Source organism: Cygnus atratus, chromosome 11 (assembly GCF_013377495.2).
Source record: "Cygnus atratus isolate AKBS03 ecotype Queensland, Australia chromosome 11, CAtr_DNAZoo_HiC_assembly, whole genome shotgun sequence".
NCBI lineage: Eukaryota > Metazoa > Chordata > Aves > Anseriformes > Anatidae > Cygnus > Cygnus atratus.
This window is the reverse complement of record NC_066372.1, coordinates 21,530,389-21,557,054: the sequence shown is the minus strand read 5'-3', so window position 1 is coordinate 21,557,054 and position 26,666 is coordinate 21,530,389. Positions and strand designations below refer to the sequence as shown.

Sequence of the window (26,666 nt, the reverse complement as noted above, 5' to 3'; positions counted from 1 at the left end):
CGTGCCCTTAGCTGCATTCTGCTCCTGCAAGCTCCTGTTGATATGCTACAGCTCCGTATTCCTTGTGACAACTGAGTAACATGATGTAGAATTAGACAAAATGACCGAGTGTTTTTATTACATATACTGTAATCCTGTCTAACCACCTTCTAGCAGGAATATAGTAATGTAGTGCTTATTCTGTGAATATTACCATGTATTTTTTACATTGTACAGTATATAAACACAGTTTAACTTTAAAGTGGCAGGCATGCTCCACTATAACAGACAGAAAACTTTTGCTGTAAGCAATACCTCGTGGTATGAGAATTCTATTTCAAGCCCTAAAATATTTCAACTTACAGCTTGTTTGGAAAAATATTTCCATTTTTGTAAAAATATATGTTTCCTGATTACCTCTTGCTAATAAATCTATTCTATCTCAGGGTGAACGCGGACTGGTGACGTTTTTATCAGCCGGGGCCGAACGCCGGCCCCGCACGGCTCGAGGGGGGCCGGGGGGGGCCGTGCCCGGGGGGGGGGGGGCCGGCGGCGGCGGGTCCGGCCCGCCCCGGGGAGGGACCGGGTGCCCCGCTCCGCCCCGCGGAGGCTCGGCACGGCACGGCTCGGCTCGGCACGGCTCGGCGATGGGCTGCCCCGTGCTGCTAGCTTTGGCCGCGCTCCTGGCGCCCGCCGCCGCCTCGGCGATCACGGCTCAAGGTACCGGGAGGGGACGGGGTGGCACGGCTTGGCACGGCATGGCATGGCACGGCTCGGGTCGGCACGGCTCGCTGCGCCGCTCCGGGTGCTTGCCGGGCCGCGGCCCTGCCCGAGCTGCTCGGCTGGGGTGGGGCGAGCCGAGCCGGGGCGAGCCGGGCTGGGGCGAGCCGAGCCGGGCGAGCCGCCGACACGCCGCTCTCCTCTCTCCCGCAGAGGAGCAGCTCTTCAAGGCCTGGATGCTGCAGGTAAAGCTCCGCCGCCGCCGGGGGCCGAGCCGGGCCGGGCCGGGCCGGGAGCGGCTCCCCGGGGGCGCGGGGCCGGAGGCGGCTCCGTGCGGGCCGGGGGCGGCTCGGGGGGCGCCCGGGGGCGGCTCCGTCGCGGGGCGCTGCCACTCGTGCGCCTCGTGGCAGAACGGGAGGCGCTACGGGCCGGCCGAGTACGGGCACCGGCTGCGGGTCTTCGTGGGCAACAAGCGGCGCATCGACGAGCACAACGCCGGCAACCACAGCTTCGAAAGTAGGAGCTGCCTCTGCCCCCGGCCTCGTCCCCCCAGCGCCGTTCTTCGGCCAATACAGCACTCCTCCTTCCTCCTTTTTTTTTTGTTAAGTGGGCCTCAACCAGTTCTCTGATCTGACCTTCACGGAGTTCAAAAAGATGTACCTGTGGAGAGAGCCCCAGGTAAGTTAATCGGGAGCCCGTGCCGCGGGGGGCTCCGTGCCGTGGGGGGCTCTGCGCCCACCCAAGGGCCACCACCCGGCGGCTGCGTGGCCGGAGCCCGCAGCCCTCCCGCCTCGCTCGCAGAACTGCTCGGCCACGAAGGGGAACTTCCTGCGCAGCTCGGGGCCGTATCCTGACTCTGTTGACTGGAGGAAGAAAGGGAATTACGTGACGCCTGTGAAAAACCAGGTGGGGAGCGGGAGCGATGGGCAGCGCGGCAGGAGCGGGCCCGCAGGGGGGACCACCGCTGCGGGTCTTTTTCCCCAGGGAGCCCCTCGGTGCTGGGGCAGGAGGAGGCTGCAGCCTCCCAGGCAGAGGCTGAGCCCGGGTGGAGGCTGCAGGGAGCGCCGTGCCCCTGCCGTGCCTCCTGCCCTGGCTGGTGACCCCGCCGTGCGTTACAGACCAGCTCCTCTCTGGCTCCCAACGCAGGGCCCCTGCGGGAGCTGCTGGACCTTTTCTACCACGGGGTGCCTGGAGTCGGCGATCGCGATTGCGACAGGAAAGCTGCTCTCCCTGGTAAGAGAGGTCCCTGCGGCGGGCAGAGCCCCTGCAGCTGCACGAAGCCGGGAGCTCTGTGTCCCTGGGGATGTGCCCATTGCTGTCCCTGCTCGTGGTCCGAGTGCCTTGTTGCTCCCAGCCCCAGGCAGAGCCTTTCTCGGAGCAGGATGAGGCCGCGAGGGCTGAGCGTTGAGGGTCCCTGGGAACGGGTGCTGGGGGCTGGAGCCAGCCTGTGGCAGCTCCCTGCTGCGAGAGCTCCGGGAGCAGCGTGGGGGGATGATCCTGAGCTCCCGGAGCCTTTCCGTCCTGGAAGGGCTGGAAAGGCAGCAGCCGCTTAAGTGACTTACCCGAATACCTGAGGGCTGAGTGTAAGTGTTAAAAACAAACTTGACCTTTGAAAGAGATCTCAGCCAGTGCCTGCGGGCCAGGTGGTGTCAGCAGGCCAGAGAAGGAAGGCACCTTCCCCTGGAGCCGCCTGCCCCCTCCTCTTCCTCCTCCTGCTGCCTCAGGCAGCACCAGCTCTGTCCAGAGGGGTGACTCCAGATCGCACTGGGCTGCACCGATAGGAACAGCGCTCAGATGTTACCTGTTGTGTGTGTTGTGTGCTGTCTCCCTTGCTCTGAATGCAGTTGTTTGTACGTACTCTGACTCAAAAACCTTGCCTGCAGGCGGAGCAGCAGTTAGTTGATTGCGCTCAGGCTTTTAACAACCATGGCTGCAGTGGGTAAGTAAGATGAAGTAGTGAAGAATAAACATTAGCATCTTGTGGTCCGTGCTTGACAGCCTTCTTCAGGTGTTAGGATCCTTCCAGACCTTGGAATTTTTGTTCCTTTGAGTCTTTGAAATGTTGTTTCCCCTGGGCTGAGACCTATCAGGGAAAACGGTTTGGGGTTTTTTGTTTCATTTTTTTTGTTTTAATTTCACCCTCTCTGAAGGTTAGAATGTTTCACAAAGTCTCCAACACTTCCTAACTTCTGTTGTTTATTAGTTTTTGTTCTGATACTTGTTTTTTTTAACAGATACCAGTCACGAGTGCTGTGTAGCTAGGCTCTAACGTGCTTAGGGAAAGCAAGGGAAGTTTTATCTACTGCATTGCTCATGGGTCACACATAGCTCATGGTGCTCTAAGGAACCCACAGAAACCTCTGCTTCCCCTTTGGTAAATTCCTGTTGGCACTGCTAAAAGAAGCAGAAAACAGGGTTTTCTGAAATCTTTTTTCTGTAAGATAAGTGGTCCCTGAGGAATGCTCAGAGAGCTGAGCAAAACCCCTTTGGTGCATTTTCTCTTTTATGTGACTCGTTGTTAGCCCTCTCGTTGTGATCACGCCCTGGTCACGCTCCCCTTTCCTTCCCTCCCCACGTGCACCCCCTGGGGGTCAGGGGGCTCCCGTCCACCCCAGGCTGTGTTGTGGGGCCCTGGGTGCTGCGTCCCAGCTGCAGGCTGGGCACAGGGCACGGAAAACCTCCTCACGGGAGGAGAGGCCAAAGTCCCCCCGGCGGTGGAGTTCGGTTGGCGGGGTTAGCGGTGTGGCCTTGGCCCGGTGGCCTCATGCCTTCGGGCTCCTGTATTGGCGTTGTCCCCAGGGAGCCTTGAGAAGGAGGTGTTGGGTGCCTGTGCGGGACCACGTGTAGGACCGTGCCCAGCAATGTGATGGACTGGGCCGGGGTTCCCAGGCGAGGAGATGCTGTGGGAACAGGCCAGAATTTGTGCCTCAGAGGGTGCAGGATGCACGCTGCCCTCCCCCTCGCTCCCTCTCCGTGCCCATAGGGTGGTGGAGGAAGGTTTATGGTGTGCTCTGCAGAAGCTGCCGCGTTGCTGTCCTAATTAATCTGCATGCTGGCTGTGTTGTTTTGCAGGGGCCTGCCAAGCCAAGCTTTCGAATACATAATGTATAACAAAGGGTTGATGGGGGAGGACGCCTACCCGTACCGGGCTGAGGTACTGCCGGGCAGCTCGGGCGTGTTTCTGCATCAGGGGGTGCAGAGCAGGCTCTGGCACTGACTCCTTTCTGTCTGCACAGAACGGCACGTGCAAGTTCCAGCCAGACAAGGCTATTGCGTTCGTCAAAGATGTTATCAACATCACACAGGTAAGTCCCTGAGGGTGACATTTCCAAACTTCAGGGCATTTGTTCACGCTGTGCCAGGCCTGACCTGGAAAGCATTCGGCTGCGTGCTGCTCCCTGCAGCTCCTCCTCCCTGCTGTGCACCGCAGGCGTACGGGGCCCGGCTGATCTCGTATGGGCCCGGCTGACCTCGTCCCCAGCTCGCGGGGTGTCTGCGCCCCCCTTCCCGCAGCAGGGTGTGCACTCGCCAGGCTGCAGTGAGCTCTGGCACCCATAAAGCGTGCAACCAGCTCCAGCGCCTGCAGGGAGGCGTCCGAACAGGGCTGGGCAGCGTGGCGGTGATGGCTGCCTCTGAAAGCTGCTCTCCACCAACTTATGTTGCTTGGCAGGAACACTTTGCATCCTGAGTGCGCCTGTGGGGGCTACTAAAATTCCCCTAAAAGTCCTGCTGCTCCCTTTTCTGAAGGTGGCACCAGTGGAGTGCTGCAGTCATGTACAGGCACTAGGGTCTTTGCCTCCTTTCCACAGTGGGTGCACCACCAGAAAATAAGAAATTATTGGTTCTTGTATTTCAGTGCCCAGGAGAGGCACACTTCTGTCTGTGAGCAGAAAGCCAGGATTGGCCACTGTGCTCTGACTGCTGGTCCGGGGCATCGTGACTGGTCCCAGTGTAACCAGGAGATAAATGACCCTGGGATCCTCTTCTTGCAGTACGATGAGGCTGGCATGGTGGAAGCTGTGGGGAAGTACAACCCGGTGAGCTTTGCATTCGAGGTGACGAGTAACTTCATGCACTACAGAAAAGGAGTCTATTCAAAGTGAGTATTTCTGAGCCTGGAGGGTGAGAGGGAAGAGGGGCTTGAATCGCTCACATCTCCATTTCTCCTTCTTCGTGGCACTGGACACAGGGGCTGGACTGTATTCTTGCATTTCCTTTTAAACAGAAAATTGAAAATATAAGCAAATTGAGCCTTGAAATGCTGATTTCCCAGGGGGTAAGAGGGCAGCATGAGGAAGAGGGAACAGCGTGCTTGCAGACAGTTTACTGCTGGGAGCCAGGCTGACCTCAAGGCCAGGCTGTGTTTGAAACACAGGTCTATAGTAAAGGCAAAAAGCTACTTAAAGGGTTGATTAGTATACCTTAGAAAGACTGTGGAAGCTAATGGTGACAGGGTAGATTTCTATTAGGCAAGAAATGGGAAAAGTGCATGTTTGGAGAGAACTAGAAAAACGCTTTAGGGTAATGAATCCCCAGTCACGTAGAACTGCAGGGAAAATTAAACGAAGAGTCTAAGCATGAGTGATCTGCCCCAGGGAGCTGCAAGGGAACGAGCAGGCAGTGTCGTGAATTCAAGTGGCTTTGCTGTTGCAATAAACGCAGTAAGTGTTTACTTAAAAAAGTTGACTGCCAGCATCAGGCAGATGTAGGGTGTGAAAGCAGGGAGACAGTCAAGATACTTTGTAATGGGACTCTAATTTAAGGAACACCTCAAGTAAAGTTACCATGTCTAAGGTAGATTTAAAGTCAAAGTGTATAGAACAATTGGTGTCCCAGGGGTTTCAGCCTGTGCTCCACAGACCAACTATTAGCAGATTCAAAAGAGTAAATCTTTAGTGGTGGTTATTGATCTTTTAGTGATCTGCAATTTGAAATTGTGACAAAACAGTATTTGTGTAGATGGGAGCTTGTACCTTGTGTTGTCTTGATTGCAAGGCAGCAACTTTCATTGAGTGCAATTTAAAAACTGGAAATGCAAAGGAAATACAAGAAAATGTGTAGTAAGATTGAGGAGCTCACTGTTGCTTGTGCAGCATGTGAAATGCACTAAGAACTTTGTTTTTCATTGGAAAAATTCCTTTGCTTTTTTTTTTGTGTGTGTGTGTTGTAGGTTGTTCTTGTGTGACAATGTTGATGTTAATTCCGAACAAAAGGCCAGAGCAGGTGCTAGGATCAAAGGTCCATATAGCCTAACACCCTGACCCCTCATACAGCCGGTAATAATTCCTGAGTGAGAAAACAGAGCTGTATCTCCTTTTCTTGTCATTCCTCCCTACTCGCCACAACTGGAAGTTCAGAGTATCCATTAGTTCTTTTTGTAGTTGGAGTGCAGTCAAAAATGCTGGCTAATCCATGATTAACTACAGGCTATTGTTTTATGTAAAAAATCTGCATTATTTTTCTTTTGCAGCCCACGATGTGAGCACACTCCCGACAAGGTGAACCATGCTGTCCTAGCTGTTGGGTATGGAGAAGAAAATGGGACTCCTTACTGGATCGTTAAGAACTCTTGGGGCCCTCTGTGGGGCATGGATGGGTAAGGAGGTCCCAGCTTTGCTAAACACATCACGATCTCCCAGTATCTAGTAAAAGACTGTCACATGCATGGGATTCCACCTGCCCACGTGAGCTGCCAGGTCACCCCGATGCTCTCAGGCTGAAATTTCACCGCTGTTTCATAATCCGTGAAAAGGCAGGTAAATCATCTGAGCCTTGGGAGTGAAGAAGGAGAGCTGGTTCTGAAAACTGATCTGGGGTGACTGGTTAGGCCAGGCCCTCAGATCAGCTTCTGGGAGGTCACCAGCGACCAGGCCACCCGTGCAGTTGATGCACCTGGCTGCTGCGGGAGCTGTGTGGTGGTGCAGTGCCTCTTCTGTGCTCACACAGCCAAAGAAGAACAGGTTGTGCTGCAAGTTCACTCCAGCTCCAGAATATCTTGTGCATTTCCAGCTGCAAGTGAAACTTTATAGTTGGGTGCTAGCTTGCAATACGGGGGGACAGGGAATGGCATCTCCTGGTGACCTACTGAAGATAACAGCTCTGTGACATGTATCTGCTCTTTGCATTGGTGTGAGAAAGGAACTCACACATGACAGCAGTCACCGTATGTCTGTGTGAGGCATGCTGACTGCTGGAGGAGCAGGGAATACTCGCTCACACCTGTTTGTTTCTTTTGCCAGGTATTTCCTAATTGAACGCGGCAAGAATATGTGTGGTCTTGCTGCTTGTGCATCTTACCCTATTCCCCAGGTGTAAGAGGAGAGCACAGGCTGGGGAAAGCGGATACAGAAAAAGGAATAATTGATCATGTGTGAATTTCTAAATGCTAAAATCAAGAAAGCATGAAGAAGAAAGAAGTCTGCTGATATTTGTTACGTGCAGGTGGATTCCTCTGCTTGCACAAAGCTTCTTGTGGTAGGCAGATCTGTGCCTGCTCTCCCTACCCAAAACCAAGCGTGCTCCTGCACCGGCAGCCAGAACCCCTGGCTGCAGGCGGTGGTGTGTGCCGGGCTCCCCTGCGCTGAGAGTGAGGACAAGGGGCGGGGGAGATCCAGGAGCACACAAGGTGAAAATGCCACGCGGTCACACAACGTTAGGATGCCATACCACAACCTCACCCCTTCCTTGTGTCAGTTGTTTCTCAATCAGCAGATGCAACGTCTAGGGATTTTTTTTTTTCTCTGAAGGCAATTTTTCCTTTCTCTAGAGAAAGATGAGTGCTGTGATTTTGTAAGTTTTATCTGTGCTCATTTAATGTTTTTAGTATTTTTGTAAAAGATGAAAAAAATGAGGCTATTTTAAGGAGAGCACTGAAGGAATGGATGATTTTATGAATCAATGAAGAAGCAAAAAGTTTATTGCTGTTTGAAAGCAGGACTGTGAGAAGCCCTTTTGCCAGTAGAGGGCACTTGTGTGTAATTTCGTGCTGGCCTGCCGCTGCCCCCGCTCCTGCCTGTTAATTAAACGAATAAAAACGACCTCCACGTTTCCCCCTAGTTAACAGATGTGTTAATTAATTAGCCGCACGGTCACGTGTGGGAGACGCTGCGCTAACATTGGAAGTGTTGCTTTCTGATCATGAACGTGGATTGAACGTGGTTGAAAAACAAACGAAAAATAAAGAGCCCCGTCACTCCGACGGGCTCCGCGCGCGGGTACCAAAACCCCGGGGACCACGGCCCCCCGGCCCCGCGCCGCCATTTTGCGGGGGAGGCGGGCGGAGGGCGGGGCGGGGGGCGGGGCGAGATCCCCTCGCCATGGAGACGGAACCGCCGTGTCGTCGCTTCCGGCCCCTCGCTCCCGTCCAATGGGGAGGCGGGCGGCGGCTGCGCGCCCAATGCGAAGGGCGCGGGGGACGGGGCGCGCGCGGCGCGGCGGGAGCGGGCGGTGAGGGGCGGTGCGGTGAGGCGGGGGGCGGTGAGGCGAGGTGAGGGGCCGCCCGGTGCCGCCCGGTCCTGTCATGGCGGCCGTGCCGCACAACAACCTCTGGGAGCAGCTGCAGCTGCACTCGGCCCGCGGCGCTCTCAGCAAGCCGCCGCCCGCGCGGAGCCGGCCCGGGTGAGTACCGGGGGGCGGCGGGGGGCCGCCGGGCTGGGTGACCGGGCTGGGTGACCGCCCGACTGGCCGCCCGCCCTTCGCCTCTCTTCCAGGGGCTTCACGTTCAAGAAGCCCGCCCCGTGCGGCAGGGAGCGCAGCGGGAGCTCGGCGCTGCGGGACAAGGACGTGAACGCGGCGCCGGCCGGCGGACAGCGCAGGAGGCCCGCGGAGCCCTTCCCGGCGGGGGGCTGCGGCCCGACCACGGCCCCCGCCGCGCTCTGCCCCGGTCCTTGCCCGGTGTCCCGGCGCCCTGCTGAGGAGCCGGTCGGGGCCGGCAGGAGGCCGCTGGCCGCTCCCGGCCGGGCTGGGGGTCCCCCTCCGCCGGGGGGGCCCCCCGTCGCCGCGGACGATGAGTGGGACGATATGGACGACTTCGACCTGTCGGGCATCGAGAAGAGATTCTCCAAACCAGCCGTTTTGTCCCCCAAAGGCCAGAGGGCCGCCTGCAAGGCTCCCCGGAGACCGAGCTCCCGTATCGATAAGCTGTCCGAGACCGTGAATGGCGACGCAGCGTCCCCAAAACCTGGCGCTTGGGAGCCTAAAGGAACGCCTCCCGCTGAGGAAGAGCAGCACTCATCCCAAGGGTCTGTCATCTGTCTTGGGGACTCGGTCCACTGTGGCGGCGACAAGATTGTGGGCGAGGATCTTCGGGAGAATTTAACAACTGACGTGACTTTGGATGATGAGAGGGAAGAGGCTCGCACAGGTGAGGGGTTATTTTAAAGCATCGATGAACTAGAATAAAACGTGTTTGTGTTTGCACACCTGAAGACTTCGCTTTTCAGAAATATACATCTCGCGAGCTCTCAATGAAATCAGAGGGAGCAGCACACACCTATCTGACAGCAGTCATAGGCACGTGGATTTCATGTTGGTAACTGTGCTTTGCAAATGTGCGGTGTTGCAGATAGTGGAGACCTGTCTCTGCAGCAGCAGGTAGTATGGTACCATTGGAGGTGCAAGTCTTTCCAGATGGCATTCCAGAAATATGTACCAATAATCTGCAGAGATGTTACAGGGGGAAAAAAAACCAAGACAGTTTTATAATTCAAACGAAAGAGATCTAAAATCAACTTATGCCTAAATGAAACAATGAGAAATATTAAACCAGAAAAAGATCTGTATTGATTTTTAAAAACAAGCAAACAAATGAAAGAAACAACCACACATCAGTTATGACCGAAAAGTTCACGGCCATCGGTCAGTATGCATCTTTTGCAGCTCTCTGCTTCACTTAGCTTTTCTGTTTTAAGTTTCTTAGTTGTTATGGTTTGAAACTTTTGGTCCTTATTTGTGAAATTAACATCTTGATGTAACTGATTAACACTGAACACTGTTTTCTGACAATTTATTTCTTTGCTGTTTAAAAGTCAGAAACTATATTAATCTATTGTTTCGAAATACGGCTAATAGTTTTTTCCTCTATTCCGTTGTGTTTCTGTTTATACCAGAAAGAGTTTTCAGTGTTGCCCAACAATATCAATACGCTTCTCTTTCAGCTACCACTGATAAAAGTGGTGGAAGCCAGAAGCTAAGCAACAGTGAGAAAAACAGCCAACCAGAGACGGATGAGATCAGCAACGAGCTGTTAGCAAACATTGAGTTTGAAGAGGATGATTACTTAGATGTAGTTCCACCTTCCCCTGAAGAAGAGCTGCCTTCCTTCTCACCATCTGTAAAAAGCATTAGGTAAAACAAAGCTAATAGACAAAGCTGTCTATTGTTAGGATGATTTTTTAAAACTAACAAAAAAAAAGATATGAAACTAGTGCTTGTTAAAAAGTTACCGTTTGAGTTGGTTTTGACTGCTTCTTGCTTGGCAGGTTAGCAGTTGACAGCTGCTGTTAATGTCTTCTGAAACACCTTAAACATTGGTCATAACAAATGTGGCTTTTGCTTCAGAAAAAGCTGAGTTATTTTTCCTGTCATAGTGGGAGGGAAAAAAAATTATTGAAACAAATCTCTACAAATTGGCACGTAACAGTTAGATGTTAGCTTACTGATGTTACTTAGATGAGAAATTTATCTTTTATACTCAAATGCTGCTAGTCCAAAAGATAACGTTCTTTTATGGATTTTTAGTAATATGTCTGTAAATCCAATGCATTTCCGTATTTTAATGACTTTTTGTTTTAATGTTAGTAATATTTTCAAAGAATCTCCTACTGGTGGAAGATCAACAGCAAATGGCATTGAGTCTAAGCCTGAGAAGATTACAGCAAAACAGCCTGTTGCTGAAAGTGATTCTAGGGCAGAGGATGCAGGTACGTGAAATAATTTGAAATTTTATGCATTAGGTTTTGGTGATGGTTTGCAACTTCTTGTTCTCCGATGTATCCTATGTAATCTGAGAGCTTTTTCTAATAACAACTGATGAGGACGAGGAAGTATGGAACAGAGTCTTGTACAGAATTTTCAGATGTTGCATAAGTTGTGTAGGTTCAGAATTGTGTTCCGATTCTGGGTTTGTCAGCGCCAGCTTGGGATACTGCTCAGAACTCCTTTTCAGATCTTAAAAGCACGCATCTACTGAATAGTTCTCAAAGTCCACTATGACAGAAAGACGCGTCACTAAGTTTGAGCTGGTTTTGGTCTTCCATTTGATTCCTACAGATGCTGACTTTGGAAACTACTGAGGTAACGGGTTTCTGGGTTGAACTTGCAGAATAGAAAGTTACCGAGTATAGGTGTAGAACAACATGGTTCTACAGCTGCAGATTCAGATTTTACTCTCAAGATTCATAAAAATGCGGTTTGTGCTATAATACACTATGACCATACCAGTGTCATATAAAATTTTGTTTATAAATGCTAAAGCAGTGTCTTTGTATTTTAACAGTATTTTTACAGAGAATGCAGTTTGTGAACACAATTTCTTTATGCCAATGGGCTATTAAAATATGTCAAAAGTAAACTATTTAGACTTACACGATGTGTTCTGTCTTTTGGGAGAGAAAGTGAGATCCTCTTGTTACTTCATTCCAATAAAAAATAGTGTTACTCTTTGCTGAAATATGCTCTGTCTTGCAGGTGAAGGCCCGCATTTGGAACAGGAACTTTACAGCGTCATGGATGATATTTGTAAGCTGGTAGATGCCATTCCTATTCATGAGCTTAAGTCTCTGTCGTGTGCAAAAGAACTACTTCAGCACAGGGATCTCCGGTACGTTTTAATAAGTAGTATTTCTTATTGCCAAGTTCTGTATGAAACCATATCACGCCTCTAGGTGTCTCCATCACACTGAAACCATGATACAGAAAGGTTTTTTTTGATAAAAAGCCTAAAATAACTGACCAAATAAAGTTTTAGACAAAAAAGCAGAAGACTTTCTGGCAGAATCCTGGAGTTGTTAATACTTTCAGAAGAAAGAATCTGATTCCATGTTCACCCTGAGGCACAGGTAGTGCTGTATCTTTTCTCTGGAAGGTAACTATTACCAGGTGCTTCTGAAGAATTTGAGTGGTGTGATATAATCTGCTAAGTGTCATCCTGATTTCTTGTAACCTGAGGCATTAATTTAATAATCTCTCTGTGAGACTCACCATCCTTGACAATAACGATTTGTGACTTCTAGTATCTGCATACCTGTCATCTTTCAATTTGAGTATTGCTACTACAGGCTGCCTCCTCCCGTGTAATTTGGTGACACTATACATAGACAAAATACTGAGATCTGGCGTTTTGGTTTGTGTCTTTACTGGGCTGAAACAGTGCTTTTTCTAAACATTCTTGGTAAAACTATTTTTTTTCTATTATTACTGTAGTCAGTGATAGTATTCAGAAAGTACAGAAAAACATAATTTGTTTCAAGCGTATTTTTTACTTCTTTAACTTTGGGTTTGTGCCTTTAAGAACTTTATGCTCTGCGTTGCCTGAATCAGTTCTTCACTATTAAGAATTCCTTTATTTTAATACTTGTGGTGAACGCATATTAATTTTGTAATTACTGTGTTCAACTGAGTTCTGGTATTATTCTCTTTTCCCTAGATTTGTTTGAAATATTTTTAAAATATAGAGTTGTAATGTCCTGTGTTGGACACAAAAAACAATGTAACCACCATATGTTAATATTTTAATTAGGAAGAAAGAGACAAATGTTTAATGTATGTTGTAGAAAGTGATATATCATTGCTTGTGACTTAAATATTCATTTTCATTCTTCCTTCCCTTGCCATCTCTTCCAGGAGAAAATTGTTAGCTAGTTCTGTCACTTTGAACACAAGAAGCACAAGCAACATTTTTCCTAGAAATGGGAAGGCATGTGTGCAACAAGACTCTTCTGTGCGTTCTGGTACTTCTTTGTGTTCTGGCCCTAATAGGAGTTTTGTCAGAAACTCACCAAAATCTACAAATCTTTCATCTACGCTTTCTGGGACTGTTAACTTAAGCAATTTTTCTACAGAAAATAATCAAACACTTGATGTCTTGGATACCTCTTATGTTTCGAAGCAAACAGTTCAGGAGGTCATCTGCCTAGAAACTGCAGAACTTTCTTCTTCTGAGGTGAACAGCAAAGACAGAACTTCTCTCAGCCATCCTTCGGAGATGTCTTTCAACAACAGCTGGTGTGAAAACACAGTGGTGAGAAACGGTGAACGCTGGCATCTTCCGGAGAGGCCCATTACGAGCACTGCTCTGAAAGTTCTGAGCAAAGCCCCTGCTGGCACTCCTGCATCAGACTGTTTAGATGTAAACGATACAGACTTTGATCTCGATAATTTTGATATTGATGATTTTGATGAGGGCTGGGAGAATTCAGTGACTGTTTCGGCACCTGAAACACCATTTGCGCCATTGTATCAGCCGGTCAGGGAAGGGCCACCTGCCAAATCCCTGCTCTCAAAGATCATCTCAGCAGCCAAAGGATCTCCTCCTGTATCAAATCCTGTTGCTCCAAAATCAAGCTTCTTGACGGCAACAAAGAACCAAACAGGTAAATTATGCGAATGAGGATTACTGTTTTTCCTTTTTAATTTGTGTGTATTTATGCTAAGTCTAAGACCAAGTAACTTACTGTAGATGACATCAGTGCCTTTTTGGTCGTATCGAAATTTGTTTTTACTTCTCTTTGTAAAGTTGACACTGCAGAATCTTTCTCCTCTCTTTTTCTCCTCAGAGTGTTGCCAAATTTGAATATTTATTTGCCATGTAGGTTGCAGACTGCTGGGGAGATGAAGTGCTGGGGAGATGAAGCTGCTAAAATTGGAAACTGGAATGCTTCTGTGGTTTAATTAAATGATGACTCTGCAGTTGTTAATTCAAAGCCATACAATAGTCTTAGCTGCTTATACAAAACATTCAAATTTGGGTACTTGTTGAAGTAAACCTAACCCCTCTGGTGCACGAGTGTAGGTCAGTATTACCAATTCTTGCAGGAATGAGGAGGTAAAAGCAGAGGTGTTTTTAAGTCATGCAGGCTTTTATCATGCTGTAAGCTTACTCGAGCAGTTGTTTTTGAAGACCTAACCATGCTGAGAGGTGTTCTGACTGCAGGTTCACTGTCTGAGTAGGCACGCTTCTCTGCTGCTGATGCAGCTGGCTTCTAACTAGTACTAGTTAAATACAGGGAGAATACTAATGTTTTTTTGTGGCAGAGATAAAGTTTTACAGCATAAGACTATGCATTTTATACAGTTGTGGGCAAGTTTGTTTAAAAAAAAGTCAGAGATTAGTGTATAATGAAAATTCATACTTTAGCCAGCCTTAAATTGTAGTTGTATGCATTTTTATTTATTTATATTAACTTACGATTTTAGCATAAAAGGTTTAAGGAGTTGAAGTGTTCGCTAGGCAACCTGTTACACCAAAGGAGTTCTGTGTTGTAAGAGGTAAAGTACAATTTGGTATTGGAACTTATTTTAAGAACGCTTTCTCTGTCTACTAGAGCCACTGGTTAATAACCCCGCGCTAGAACGTTTCAGGGGTATGAAATTTTCCCACTCTGAAGAAATGATGACTATATTTCACAGAAAGTTTGGTTTGCACACTTTCCGGACGAATCAACTGGAGGCCATCAATGCTGCTCTTCTGGGAGAAGATTGTTTCATCTTAATGCCCACTGGTATGTATCTACAAACATCACACGGCTACAGGCTTTTGAGATCTGACATGCAGTCGAGAAATAAAGATCTGTAGTTCCTTTTGCAAGGCTCATGACAAACTATTCTTTCTCTGTGCCTTTACGGAGGTTTTGCTAAATTGTGCTGCTTGAATTGTGTAGCGACAGGATTTCCGGAATTTTTAATGCACTTGGGTATTTTGAATAAGGTGATTAGATTTCGCTCTTCCATAATGTATCACATGACAACTCTTCCTTCACCTAAAGGTAGCGTCTTAAAGACTCATTGGTAAAAGTTTGTTTCTTAAAGCACTGTTAAATGGAAAGTAAGAAATAGGACTGTTTTCTTCTGCTCTTTCTCTGCCTAGTCTCCCTTTCCTCTAGATATCTAATATTTGTTGCATACTCTTTAATTCTTACAGGTGGTGGTAAAAGTTTGTGCTACCAATTACCTGCTTGTGTCTCTGCTGGAGTCACTATTGTCATTTCTCCGCTGAGATCACTGATAATAGATCAAGTTCAGAAGCTGAATACTTTAGATGTAAGTTCAAACAAGTTATTTAGTTAAACTGCAGATAAGTGCACTAGAAATCTGAAATATTACAATAAATCTTGTGTGTCTCAGATATAAACTCCAAAAAATAATTAGACGTAAGCTGTGAAGGCACACCTGTTAAAGTTGTCTAGGAAGATCTACGTTAGATGAGCTAGAATATATGTGCAGTCTAACTCATCAATTTATTGATGCTCATGTATTTGTTGTTGAAGCTTAGTTTTCGAGAAGATGTACCTGATTCTCAGATTCTAAGAGTAGTGTTTAGACAAGTAAATAGAAGTAGTCTGGGACGGTAGAAGAAGCGAGCACTAATAATTCCTGAGGTAAGAGGGTTCTGAAGATGCTAATCATTTCTGGATAAGTAATACCTAGACAAAAAAAATGTAAGTGAAAAGTATCACATCTGTTTTCTTTACTGGAAAGAGTTGAAAGAAAGTAGATGTACCCTCTAAGTCAGCTGTTTGTTGGTAGAATTGGGAGCAGAAGAATAGAATTTGGTTTATAATCTTTTGGCTTTATCATCAGAAAGATAATGCAATGGCTTCTGTACAGCAGGGATTCAAATGCTATCTGTAATAACATTTTCAATGCTATCTTGTGTAATGTTCGCTAAGGGTAGTAAACGGATATACTTTTTACCTGCTTTATAACCGGTTATAGGACTAGCATTTGAGGATACTTTCATTTTGCACATATTAAAACTTAATATACTTATTTTTTACAGATTGCTGCAACATACCTGACTGGTGATAGAACAGATACTGATGCTTCGAACATATATATGCAATTGTCAAAAAAAGATCCTATAATAAAACTTCTGTATGTTACCCCTGAGAAGGTTTGTACTCGATCTGAATTGTAAAGTACTGGAGGCAACAAGAGGAGGATTGCTATAAGAATAAAGGGGAAACATAGAACTTAGAGTAGGCTTCTTGAAAAAAATAAGCGTGAAATACTTTAATAGAATTCAGTAAGTCTCTATATGGATGCAACTAAGTTCAGTCAGTAATTAACCAAGAATGAGAACTGAGTGTAATGTCTGCAAAATTTAAACTCTTAAAGCAAAAAGGCCATTTGTATCATCTTCAATATATCATAGCATGTACTAGTGGCTGTCGGAATCTAGGCTACTCTGAACATGATACTACAGGGTAGAAACATGTAACTACCAAGTTGGCAGGTGACTGTCAAAAGACTGTCTTGTAGTTAATTATATGCTGCCTTAAAAAATGATATTCCACAAGAGCATTGCGAGAGGGGACTACTTAGTGTGCTGAATGTTTCTTCCTACAGCTTTGCCTTTCCCTGTCTTCTATGACATAAGTCATTTAAATTCAATCAGATTATTGGACCTCTGGGTAGCTGATCCTAGAGCTTTGTGGCAATCCCACATCAGCTGCTTCATTGTCAATTAAAATAAAGGTGACTGCCATCACCTTTATGCCTTCAGGCTTTACCTGTGCAGTCCAGATGAACTTAGCTGTACAGAATAATTGTTTCTGCAGTCTTAGCTAGGGTGACGCTTGGCTTTGTTTGTTTGCTTTCTAATGCCACCGGTGGGTGTTTACCTAGGTCTGTGCAAGCAACCGACTGATGTCAGCCCTGGAAAATCTTTACAACCGGAAACTCCTAGCACGTTTTGTCATTGATGAGGCCCACTGTGTTAGCCAGGTGAAAACCTTGATTTGTTTTTCACAATGGCAAAAACTTAGTTGGAGCATCATACTCAGTTATTTTTCAATTGTTTTTTTTTTTTTTTTTAAACTAGTGGGGTCATGATTTTCGAAAAGACTACAAACGACTGAACATGCTCCGCAAGAAGTTTCGCTCTGTTCCTATGATGGCTCTTACTGCCACTGCTAACCCAAGAGTACAAAAGGATATTCAGAATCAGCTTGAGATGCTAAGACCACAAGTGTAAGTTGTCCAGCAGTTTCCTGAAACAATTTGAGCTGCAGAACGTTTGAATGGAAAACTTACGAAAGCAAGAAATGCATTAGAGGTCCATCTGAAACACTTATATAGATGTATCAGATTAAATTCCACGCATGCATTCTCATTTAATCAGACTTAAATGCAGATTATTAAAATAATAAGAAATCTTGCCAAACTCTTCCTTGCTTGATTAAGGAAGCTGTAAGTGTGCAAGTTACGTTTTAGAGTGCTTTTCATGAGAGTGCTGGAAAATCCAAAAGCAGGAAGTGTTTTTTAGTTAACATTGGCAGTAACTTAGATTATGAGTTACTGTTGGGTCTGGATCACATTTGAACATTTTCAGTGTACCTGATGGAAAAGTAAAGCACTCTGACTTTTTTTAATTTTAGAAATACTGTTTTGTTGACTTTTTAAAAAAAATTTAGAAATCTGTGTGAATGTTAGAATGACAAGCATTTCTTCCATGCTGACTTCCACAGTGCAATGTAGCTTTCTTTATTTTCCAGCCACAGGAAAAACAGAAATTTTAGACCCAAAGTGTGAGTGGTGTGAATCTCAGTGAGGATAGTGGAACAGTAATTCCTGTGCAGGTAACACAGGACTAGTAGTAATGACTTGAATTTGAGACATTCCAGTCAATTCCTAGCTTGTTGAACGGACTACTGCACTCATAAAATTGAGTACCAATAAGATGTCCTGTTTTTAGGTTTACGATGAGCTTCAACAGGCATAACTTGAAATATGATGTATTGCCCAAGAAGCCAAAGAGGGTGGCAATGGATTGCTTGGAATGGATTAAAAAATATCATCCACGTGAGTACTGAGTAATGTAGTGTGCTTCTATGCATTTTTATGAACTACTTTATAAAAGCTTTTCCTATCTCACAATACTATATATATTAAAAAAAAAAAAGCCTTGTGCCTTTTTTCAAGCTACTCGTACATTTACAGAAACAACAAGTAGGAGGAAAAAATATTGCTGATAATGAGAATCAGATTTGCAGACATCCTAAACTTAAGAGTTCAAGATAAGATGCAAAAGGAAATTATGGTAGTGCTCTGAGTAATCTATCTGGAGGTTGCCAGACCTTTTAGTGTCATCTAATACCCATACAGTTTTAATAGTTTAATTCTGTTTGTCTGTGCTTATCTGTGGTTCCCCTTAATTATATCTTTTGTGAGCCATATCTGTCTATGCTCTCATTTTGGAGTCCTGCACCTCCTGCTGTTGGAAGTTGACTACACGAAGCTCCCTTCATAGCTTCTCTAGTGCTGTAACCTAGTAAATCAGGGAGGAATTGAGTGAGGAGAAACTAACTAAACCATCCAATATTAACAAGCTTATTTTGCTTTATTGAGCAGTTACGTTGATTCCAATAGGGGAAAGATGCGTAAGTGTAATGCGGTATTGTCTTGACACAGGTATGACTGTTACAGCTTTATTCCCTATCACCTGCTTTATTTTAGCACATCTCTTATATTCGCAGATGACTCTGGAATAATTTACTGCCTTTCACGTCACGAATGTGACACAACTGCAGCCATTCTGCAGAAGGAAGGTCTTTCTGCGCTTGCCTATCATGCTGGCCTCCCTGACTCCAACAGAGATCTTGTGCAAAAGAAGTGGATTAATCAAGAAGGATGTCAGGTAAAAAAAAAAAAAAAAAAAAAAGGCGGAGGGGAAGGAAGTATTTAGAGGAAAGTATTTTGTGGAAGGAAGAATTTAGAGCACTTGTATTACTCTTGGCCTAGTAAAGGAAAACAAAGTTGTGTAACATTATTGCAAAATCAGATGCAGGGTTAAATAACTGATTATAAGAGATCTGCCCAAACATGTCAGTCGTCTTTTCATTGTGACTTTTACAAATCAAAGACCGCAGTACTGCACCAAGGTATGATACTCTGGGAATAAGGAACTGAGCTGTGCAAAGCTTCTGAAACAGCCCTAGGCACGCTTGCTGAATTGTATCTTGAGATTCTCAAATTTGGAGTTTTCCCTCTATGGCAAAAAGGTCTCCTAAAAGAAGGAGAGAGGGACTTTTGCTGTTCTGTACTTGTCTTGCAGGGTTCCAGTTGAAATTCTCTGTTCTGCATAATTTCATAAGCCTGATAACATACCTGTTTTTGGTGCAGAGTACTGCATGAATGGTTTTCGTAACTCTGCATAACACAGTGTGATTTCTTCTAGGTTATATGTGCAACAATTGCCTTTGGAATGGGAATAGATAAACCTGATGTACGATATGTTATCCATGCTTCCCTTCCTAAATCTGTAGAAGGTTACTATCAGGAGTCTGGCAGGGCCGGACGAGATGGTGAAATGTCTCACTGTCTGCTCTTCTACAGCTACAGTGATGTAACCAGACTTAGAAGGCTAATACTAAGTAAGTGATTTTTTTGTATTTGTAGCTTAATTGAGACAATAGTAAAGAGGTCACTTAGTTGCTGGTTTCTGTTTCAGTTAGACTGAGTTATTTTCTCACTTAGAAGTGAAGTGGTGTATGGTATTGCAAAGATGGGAGAACTGTGCACCTTTGTTTTATTATTTACCCAAATGATTTTCTGTAGTGAAAGATTTTTAATACTTGTGCTTAGTTCTAGTCAAAGCCATTTTTCTTTATGTGTATTCATCTCTCGATTTTTATCATTATAGATTTTTCTCCATCCTTTAAAGCTTGAGAGGTAAAATCTGGTTTAGGTTAGTTCTGTACTAAACTACTTGTCCTTTTTTTAAGCAACAGAATATTATGTTTTGTCTTTTTGTCTATCTGATAATATGTAAAAAGAAGTAAAGATAAAACAAATGTGATTGAACTTATTGCATTTCAGTGGAGAAAGACGGAAACATTCACACGAGAGAAACCCACTTTAACAACCTGTACAGTATGGTTCATTACTGTGAGAACGTAGTTGATTGCCGGAGAATTCAGCTTTTGGCCTACTTCGGGGAAACTAATTTTAATCCTAACTTTTGTAAAGATCACCCAGAAGTAATTTGTGATAACTGCAGTAGAAAGAAGGTAAAAATCAGTTCTTATTTATAGTGCTGTTAAACTGGTTTTGTATTTTGCTGCGTTTGAAAAATGGTAACATTACACTTGGGAAGGTAAATAGAGAAAATGAGTAAGATGTCTTGTAGTTTTGTGATGCTGGATGCTTTGAATTATTTTCAGGGTTTAAATGAGAGTATAATTATGTAAACTATCCGTGGACTTACGCTGTTGTTTCGGCCCGGGGTGACTAGTGAGGTATAAGGATGTCCCTTAGTGTTGCTTTTTGGCCACTGTGCTTATTGGAGACAGGAACTAATATAAGATCAACTAGAATGGCTCTGATGTTGGCTATGATGGCTATACCTGATGATGTTGCTTCTCAAGCCAATGTTCGTAGCACTACCCTATACATAAAAATCAGAAAATAATACGTCTGTGATTGTAACAAAAATTGACTAGAATAATGCAGATTTTGTCCAGCCGTCTCATTTTAACATGTGCAGGAAGTGTAAGTTCTAGTGCATGGCAGCAAAAAATTACGGGAATGCTTTGCAAACAATTTACCTTGATCATCAGTACAGACTCAGCAATCTTGCAGCTCTCTGTATAGAATCAACACACTAAAGGTTAGATACAGTCAGTTGGTATGTCTTTTGTCTTGCATTTTTCAGAGTAATATCTAACCTGTGACTATATCACCGTAGCTGTACTAACAAGCAAATCACTATTTTTGTGTTTGGGACAAAATGAATTCATGACTGGAAAAAGCTCAATAATGAAAAACAAGGTTGTCAGTAACACAACTTGCATTAGGATAGAACCACATCCAGTTGTTTCCTAATCAAGTCTATTTTAATAGGATTACAAATCAAGAAATGTGACCGATGAAGTGAAAAACATTATAAGATTTGTACAGCAACATTGTGGACAGATGAGAGGAATAAATGCAAGGAGAAATGCAGGTTCTGGAAGATACACATTGAATATGATGGTAGACATTTTCTTAGGTAAGTATTGTTTTTCCAGAAACAACACCTAAATATACATGGTGCATAAACTCCTGAGTATCAGGAGGTCTTCGTAATATCAGCAGTGGTTTAAAATAACATATATTTGGCAAAATTATTCTTCCCAGGAATCTCTTGATGGTTAAATGGTTGAAAATAAATGAGACTAAAGCTTTAATCTCTTTCAGGTTGCTATAGTGATAATATTAGTTTTCTGCTGGTGCTTGGACTTTCTGGTACTTGCATGCTGTGTGTGTGCATACGCGCTCAAACCACAGAATACTCTTGGGAGTCTTTGATGTGTTTCTAAACACATACCTGTGAAGGCTCTCTAATTGCAGGCTAATCCTCTGACTTCTGTTGCACAGGTGCAAAGAGTGCAAAGATTCAGTCTGGAATATTTGGGAAGGGGGCTGCCTACTCAAGGCATAATGTTGAAAGACTATTTAGAAAACTGGTATTGGACAAGATTCTGGATGAAGACTTGTATATTACAGCTAATGACCAAGCTGTAGCTTATGTAATTCTAGGAGAGCGAGCACAGGCTGTGTTAAATGGATCACTACAGGTGAGTAACAATTTTTTCCCTTGAACATACTGTTTTAAGGAATATGCTACAGTTTTTGTGCAGCATATACCTTGTGATTTTTTTTAACATAGTTTGAGTACCCACTGAAGTACAGTAACTGATCTTTAGTAAATTAATGGAGCAGAATCTGACAATCATGACTTGTAGTCCAGTGTTCTAATAGTAATGTCATGAAGCAAAAGGTGAGTTTGAGAGTACTGGAGAGGGTAAAATCTTTATGTTCATTCTCCTTCTGCTTGATTCCATCATGACAAGAATGCAGGATTCTGGGACTGTTCAGCCTGGAGAAGAGGAGGCTCAGAAGGGATCTTATTAATGTCTATACTTGAAGGGAGGGTGCAAAGAGGACAGAGCAAGGCTCCTCTCGGTAGGGTCCAGTGCCAGGAGGAGGCAATGGGCACAAACTGAAACACAAGAGTTTCCATCTAATCATCAGGAAGCACTTCCTTACTGGGCAGGTGACTGAGTAGTGGAATGGGTTGCCCAGAAAGCTTGTGAAGTCTCCTTGTTGAAGACCTACAGAAGTCAGGGGGATGTGGTCCAGGGCAACCTGCTCCTGGTGGCCCTGTTTGAGCTTGGGGACTGGACCAGATGATCTCCAGAGGTCCCTTCCAACCTCAGCCATTCTGTGATACTGACCAATGCAGAGAGTGCTAGCTAAGGAGGAAAAAAAAAATAAGGAACAGCACTACTTTATTCTGCATTTTATGCTCTATTTTTTTTCCAGCCATTGATGCTCTCTGAAATAAAATGCACTCCTCCAAGAAGGTCATGAAACCAGTCTCAGAATTGCTTGAGGCAGTACCTCCTCTGCATTAGTGCTGTGTTTGGAGAAGAGCCCTCAGCAATAGACCTAGTGACCTCTGTTTAAAGCTAGCTGCATATTGGTTTCACAGGGCTTTTTCCTGTGTTGTGTATACTTGCTTTGCTTGTTCTTTGTAGAAGAAACTTACAGGTGGTTGAGAATGGGTGCTTTATCAACTGGCCTGTAAAAAAGATCACTTTAAAAGTGTGTACTGGGTAAACAGCTTTTTTTTGGTCCATCAGAGAATACTTTTGGTTTCTTTCACTGTTCTTCTGTGTTATCCATCTGTGTTCTAATGACTACTCTGCAGCAGCTCCCCTGACAGAAGTTATTGATTGGCTTATCTTAACAGGTGGAATTTCATGAAACTGAAAGTGCCAGTGCCATTAGAAAACAAAGGGCCTCTGTGACAAAAATGTCACAGCGGGAAGAGATGGTTAAAAAGTGCCTCAGTGAACTTACAGATATGTGCAAAACTCTTGGGAAGGTCTTTGATGTGCATTACTTCAATATTTTCAGTACTTCAACTCTAAAGAAAATAGCAGGTAATGTCAACTGTTCATTAACCCCCTGTAGGCAGTAGACTGCATGTGCAACTGTAGCCTTTTCTGAGAGAAAATCTATAGTTTCCTAAAGTTTGGAGAGAGACGCTTTACCTATACGCAGCTGAGTGAATCCCATGCGAGTAGTGTATACAGCATACATTCCCCTGGTGTGTACTAACCAGCTGGAAGTAAATCTGTATAGGAAAAAAAAGGCTTGCGTCCCTGGGGAATTAGTGGACACTGTGGCACTAAAAGGAATGGATTTCCTCCAGAATGTTCTACCTTAAAAAGTTACTTTGCTGTGTCTAACTGGTACCTTGTTACGTTACAGAAACCTTGTCTTCTGATGTGGAGGTTTTGCTGCAGATAGATGGAGTCACAGAAGATAAACTGGAAAAATATGGCGCAGAAATAATTAAAGTGATGGATAAGTACTCTGAATGGACCATACCAGGTTTAGTATTCTTTGCATGTAAATGTGTGTGTTCCTATATAATCCTTTTCCCTCCTTCTCTGCATAAGAAGTTCCAGTGAAAAGTCACCTGGTTTTAAACACAATCACTTTCTTGGAGTTTAATGATTACAAAAAAGGGAGCAATTTCACATTCTCAGAACGTACAAAGGTCTTTGCTATCTTCTCACTGGTTAAATTCATCATAGTTCTGAAAGACTGAAAAAGGAAAAAGAAGGACTAAACATATTGCTGCGCTCCTTCCCTGTGAGTTATTGGGGTTTATGTAATATACTTAGACAGAGACTTCAGGGCATTCAGGTTAAAAATCTTGCCCCCCCCGCATATTTTCCTTCTGAATCTACTATGTATTGGGTAGTGCTGTAGCCTGGCAGACCATCAATAACTACTGCCTTTTATTTTTCATAGTAACTGAGATCAGCAAGTCCAAGTCTACACTGACTAGCTCCTGCTGAAATGCGAAGAACTTTCAAAACTAAATGGAGGGGGCAAAAAAAAAAGCTAGCAAGTCAGTATGCCAGTATTTTACAGTCCCTTTTTACAGCTTTTAACCTTATACACAGAGTTCAGCTCAGTGGACAATTAAGCCATGAGACTAGTAAATCTGGCAGTGTCACATGAGCATAGCATGTAGCCTGTGTTGTAATTAGAATATTTTATATAGCTTGGCCATCAGTTTAAAAGCGATTCATAGTTATGTTTAAGGAGGCTGTGTTTTCATATGCTGCAATGTGAATAAATTCATGTCTACAAACCTCACTTAAGTGTTTCATTTGACTGCCTGTGCAAAGAATCATGTCCTTCTTGCTTACAACTGATTGAGGAGGAACTCTCAGCTGTCTGAGCCTTTCAGTGTCTCCTGGTGCTGTTTTAAAAACAAGTGCTGTATTTGAGTGTATTATTTATGGTATATTCCATAATTCTTTCCAGCTGACACAAGGAAGAGGGTGTAAAGGCAGAAAGCTCAGTGCTACCAAAATAGTTTAGAAAAGAAGCCAAGCTAGTGAAAATAGGGCTGGTCTTTTTTCTTTTTTTTTTTTTTTTTTTTTTATCATGATGAGTTAAACCAAAACTGCCTTCTGTCTGTCTGTCTTTGCTTTACAACAACCTGAGAAATGTCTTTAGCTGAGCCTGGAGCATCACCTGGAGGATTGTGGTGCAAGGAGTATTTGAATGGCAAGGACAGAAGTTTGGCGCAAATAGCGTGCTCTAGCTGACAGTTCTGGCTGCCCCAGGCAATGTTTTGATTTCATTAGTTTTAATTCATCATCTGTCTGCAGAAGATGCTGCCTGCCAAAGTGTGGACACAGCTGCGGGGAGTACTGGCGCACCTGAGAGTGAAGAAGAAGCAGGAGATGGAGTTACAACCTCAAGCTATTTTTGCAATAATGCAAACCAAAGAAGGAAAAGGAAAAGGCCGCCAAACTTCAGAGAATCCAAGAAGAAAAAGACAAGCAGTGCTGGTAGCCAGCAGTTTCATCCCAAAGGGTATGTTGCTTGTGATCAGTTGTAACTTTTTTTTTTCCTGAGATGATGATGATCCCAGAACTGCTCTGTTATCTTAATGCATTTTCTTAAGTAATTGTATGGGATTATATGTAGGTTAGTTCATCAAATACTGAACTTTAAAAATTAATTAAATATCAGTTTCAGGCTTCTCAGTAGGAGGTGTACCACTATGCTGCTTCTGCTACTGCCAACGTGCTCTTGCTTACCTTTGCCATTTCTGTGGTGGGATATTGGTATTCCTCAAACTAACGTACTAAGTTTCTAAGCTTATAGCAGGAGCAGAATTTGCTGCAAAAATAAGCCATAATTTTATGATGCCCCTTTCCACTGTCTGAAATCTTAATATGCAGGGCAAATTAGAGATACGTTCTCAATGTACTTTCATACTAACGCTTATTCACCTGTAATTAGATTATGTGACTGCACTGGAATGAAACTCACTGCTTTCTGCCATTGCTTTTTTTTTTTTTTTTTCAGGTATATCTCCTTTTCTGTACTCATCTTCCTCACTCAGTTATTTTTTCTGTTTGTCTTGCTTTGTTTTTTTTAGGAAATAGCAGTTCCAGCTTAGTATGTTTTATTCCTCTGCTTTCCATCTACCTAAAATATTAGTCATTAAATGCTGTTGACCCTGAAGTGTCATTTAATGTTGATACTCTAATTAGATTAATAGGAGTTAGGTTGGTTTAGCGTTCTGTGTTCATATTTCAGGCTGCTTCTTGCCCTTAAGCAGATGTCAGAGCAACAGCTACACTAAATTTACATTTCAAAGGTGTTCTTGCAGCCATGTTTATTTTAAAAAAAAAAAGTTCAAAAAATATATAGTAGTCTAGAAAATCTTACATGGTGTGCAACTGTATAAATACACCACGGGTAGGGAACGTGGCAAGTAAACCAAATGTTTGACACACAATACTGTAATTTCTCTCTAAATATTACAGTGGTTACAGCAAGTACCGAAGGACCAAAAGGCCATCCAACTCTAAGACTCCACCTTCATCTGGCTACAGCTCAGCATCTTACGGTGCCACACAAGGAACTGTTGGAAAGCTGGGGATTATGGCACCACCGAAGCCGAAAAACAGGCAATTCCTTCAGCCTTCATATTCGATATTGTAACTAGGAAAATGTAAATACTGTATAAAAGCATGCCATGAAGCTGTAATCATTGTTTATAAATCTTTATTTGATTTGCTGAACCTTCTTAGATTTGTACACTTGTGAAGTCCAAAAGTTCATGTTAAATAAATATTTTTAAACTCATAAATTTATTCAGACCTTTTTTCTACTACAAACAGATATGAGTTCTGCCTAGTTCTAGATGCCCTACTGATTCAGGGAAAATAATCCCTGTAAGCCTGCATTAAAGCTATCTCTGGGATACACTTGAGATCGCAAATCAAAAGCAGTTACTGGAATGGTCAATCCCAAAGATGTGGTTGCCTCTGTTCTTCTCCCTTGCTAGATGTCTAAGTAATTCAGAGCTACATAACAGAGGAGTTCTGAAAATGTAAGTCTTGGGATGTTAACCTGACATATAAAATATGATTAACAGTTGTAAGCTTCCTTTTTTTTTCCCCCAGATACTGGGGCTGGAATGTCTGCTGAAGCGCCAAGTGCTGTCCTAGGTATGCTCTTTTAGTCATCCTGTTTGTTTTTACAGTGTGGAGCTGTGTGATCATCATGCTGTGATAAGGGCGTTTGATATGCCCTTCTTTTACCTTCCTGCCTTACATAAGGCAGCCCTGATAAGTTCAGGAGGAGTTTAGATGTGTATCTGTTTCTACATGTGCATTTCAATGACATGTCTGACACTGCAGGGGCAAAATCAACTGTTTTTT

The 26,666-nt window shown here is 44.2% G+C and overlaps 2 protein-coding genes across 3 annotated transcripts; both read left to right on the top strand.

Annotated features, from left to right (window-relative positions):
- The first annotated feature begins 546 nt into the window (after nt 1-546).
- Nucleotides 547-7,754, top strand: CTSH (cathepsin H). Of its 2 annotated transcripts, XM_035568920.2 has the most exons (12): nt 549-699; nt 913-944; nt 1,110-1,215; nt 1,307-1,377; nt 1,501-1,605; nt 1,846-1,932; nt 2,583-2,638; nt 3,772-3,853; nt 3,936-4,004; nt 4,692-4,798; nt 6,170-6,295; nt 6,939-7,754. In XM_035568920.2, the coding sequence occupies exons 1-12, from the start codon at nt 627-629 to the stop codon at nt 7,012-7,014; spliced, it is 990 nt and encodes a 329-aa protein (XP_035424813.1). In that variant the 5' UTR covers nt 549-626; the 3' UTR covers nt 7,015-7,754. The 2 variants fall into 2 exon arrangements, with proteins under 2 accessions (XP_035424812.1, XP_035424813.1); XM_035568919.2 differs by having other exon boundaries at nt 547-699; nt 1,501-1,932.
- A 901-nt stretch (nt 7,755-8,655) lies between these two features.
- On the top strand, nt 8,656-25,985 carry BLM (BLM RecQ like helicase). Its single transcript, XM_035568934.2, has 20 exons — nt 8,656-9,061; nt 9,855-10,044; nt 10,498-10,619; nt 11,386-11,518; nt 12,541-13,289; nt 14,241-14,417; nt 14,837-14,955; nt 15,695-15,808; nt 16,543-16,641; nt 16,739-16,887; nt 17,612-17,718; nt 18,393-18,553; nt 19,094-19,289; nt 19,735-19,925; nt 20,758-20,905; nt 21,274-21,473; nt 22,652-22,844; nt 23,176-23,298; nt 24,600-24,804; nt 25,767-25,985. Exons 1-20 carry the CDS (start codon nt 8,719-8,721, stop codon nt 25,942-25,944), a joined length of 3,897 nt encoding a protein of 1,298 aa, XP_035424827.1. The 5' UTR covers nt 8,656-8,718; the 3' UTR covers nt 25,945-25,985.
- The last annotated feature ends 681 nt before the right edge of the window (nt 25,986-26,666 follow it).

What these genes read in the sequence shown, in the direction of transcription:
- BLM (XM_035568934.2), top strand. Translation starts at nt 8,719, where the DNA reads ATGGACGACTTCGACCTGTCGGGCATCGAGAAGAGATTCTCCAAACCA. An exon ending in GAGGGAAGAGGCTCGCACAG is followed by an intron (nt 9,062 to 9,854) that starts GTGAGGGGTTAT and finishes CTTCTCTTTCAG; the next exon opens with CTACCACTGATAAAAGTGGT. An exon ending in CAGCAGTTTCATCCCAAAGG is followed by an intron (nt 24,805 to 25,766) that starts GTATGTTGCTTG and finishes TAAATATTACAG; the next exon opens with TGGTTACAGCAAGTACCGAA.
- CTSH (XM_035568919.2), top strand. Translation starts at nt 627, where the DNA reads ATGGGCTGCCCCGTGCTGCTAGCTTTGGCCGCGCTCCTGGCGCCCGCC. An exon ending in CGGCAACCACAGCTTCGAAA is followed by an intron (nt 1,216 to 1,306) that starts GTAGGAGCTGCC and finishes TTTTTTGTTAAG; the next exon opens with TGGGCCTCAACCAGTTCTCT. An exon ending in AACAACCATGGCTGCAGTGG is followed by an intron (nt 2,639 to 3,771) that starts GTAAGTAAGATG and finishes GTTGTTTTGCAG; the next exon opens with GGGCCTGCCAAGCCAAGCTT.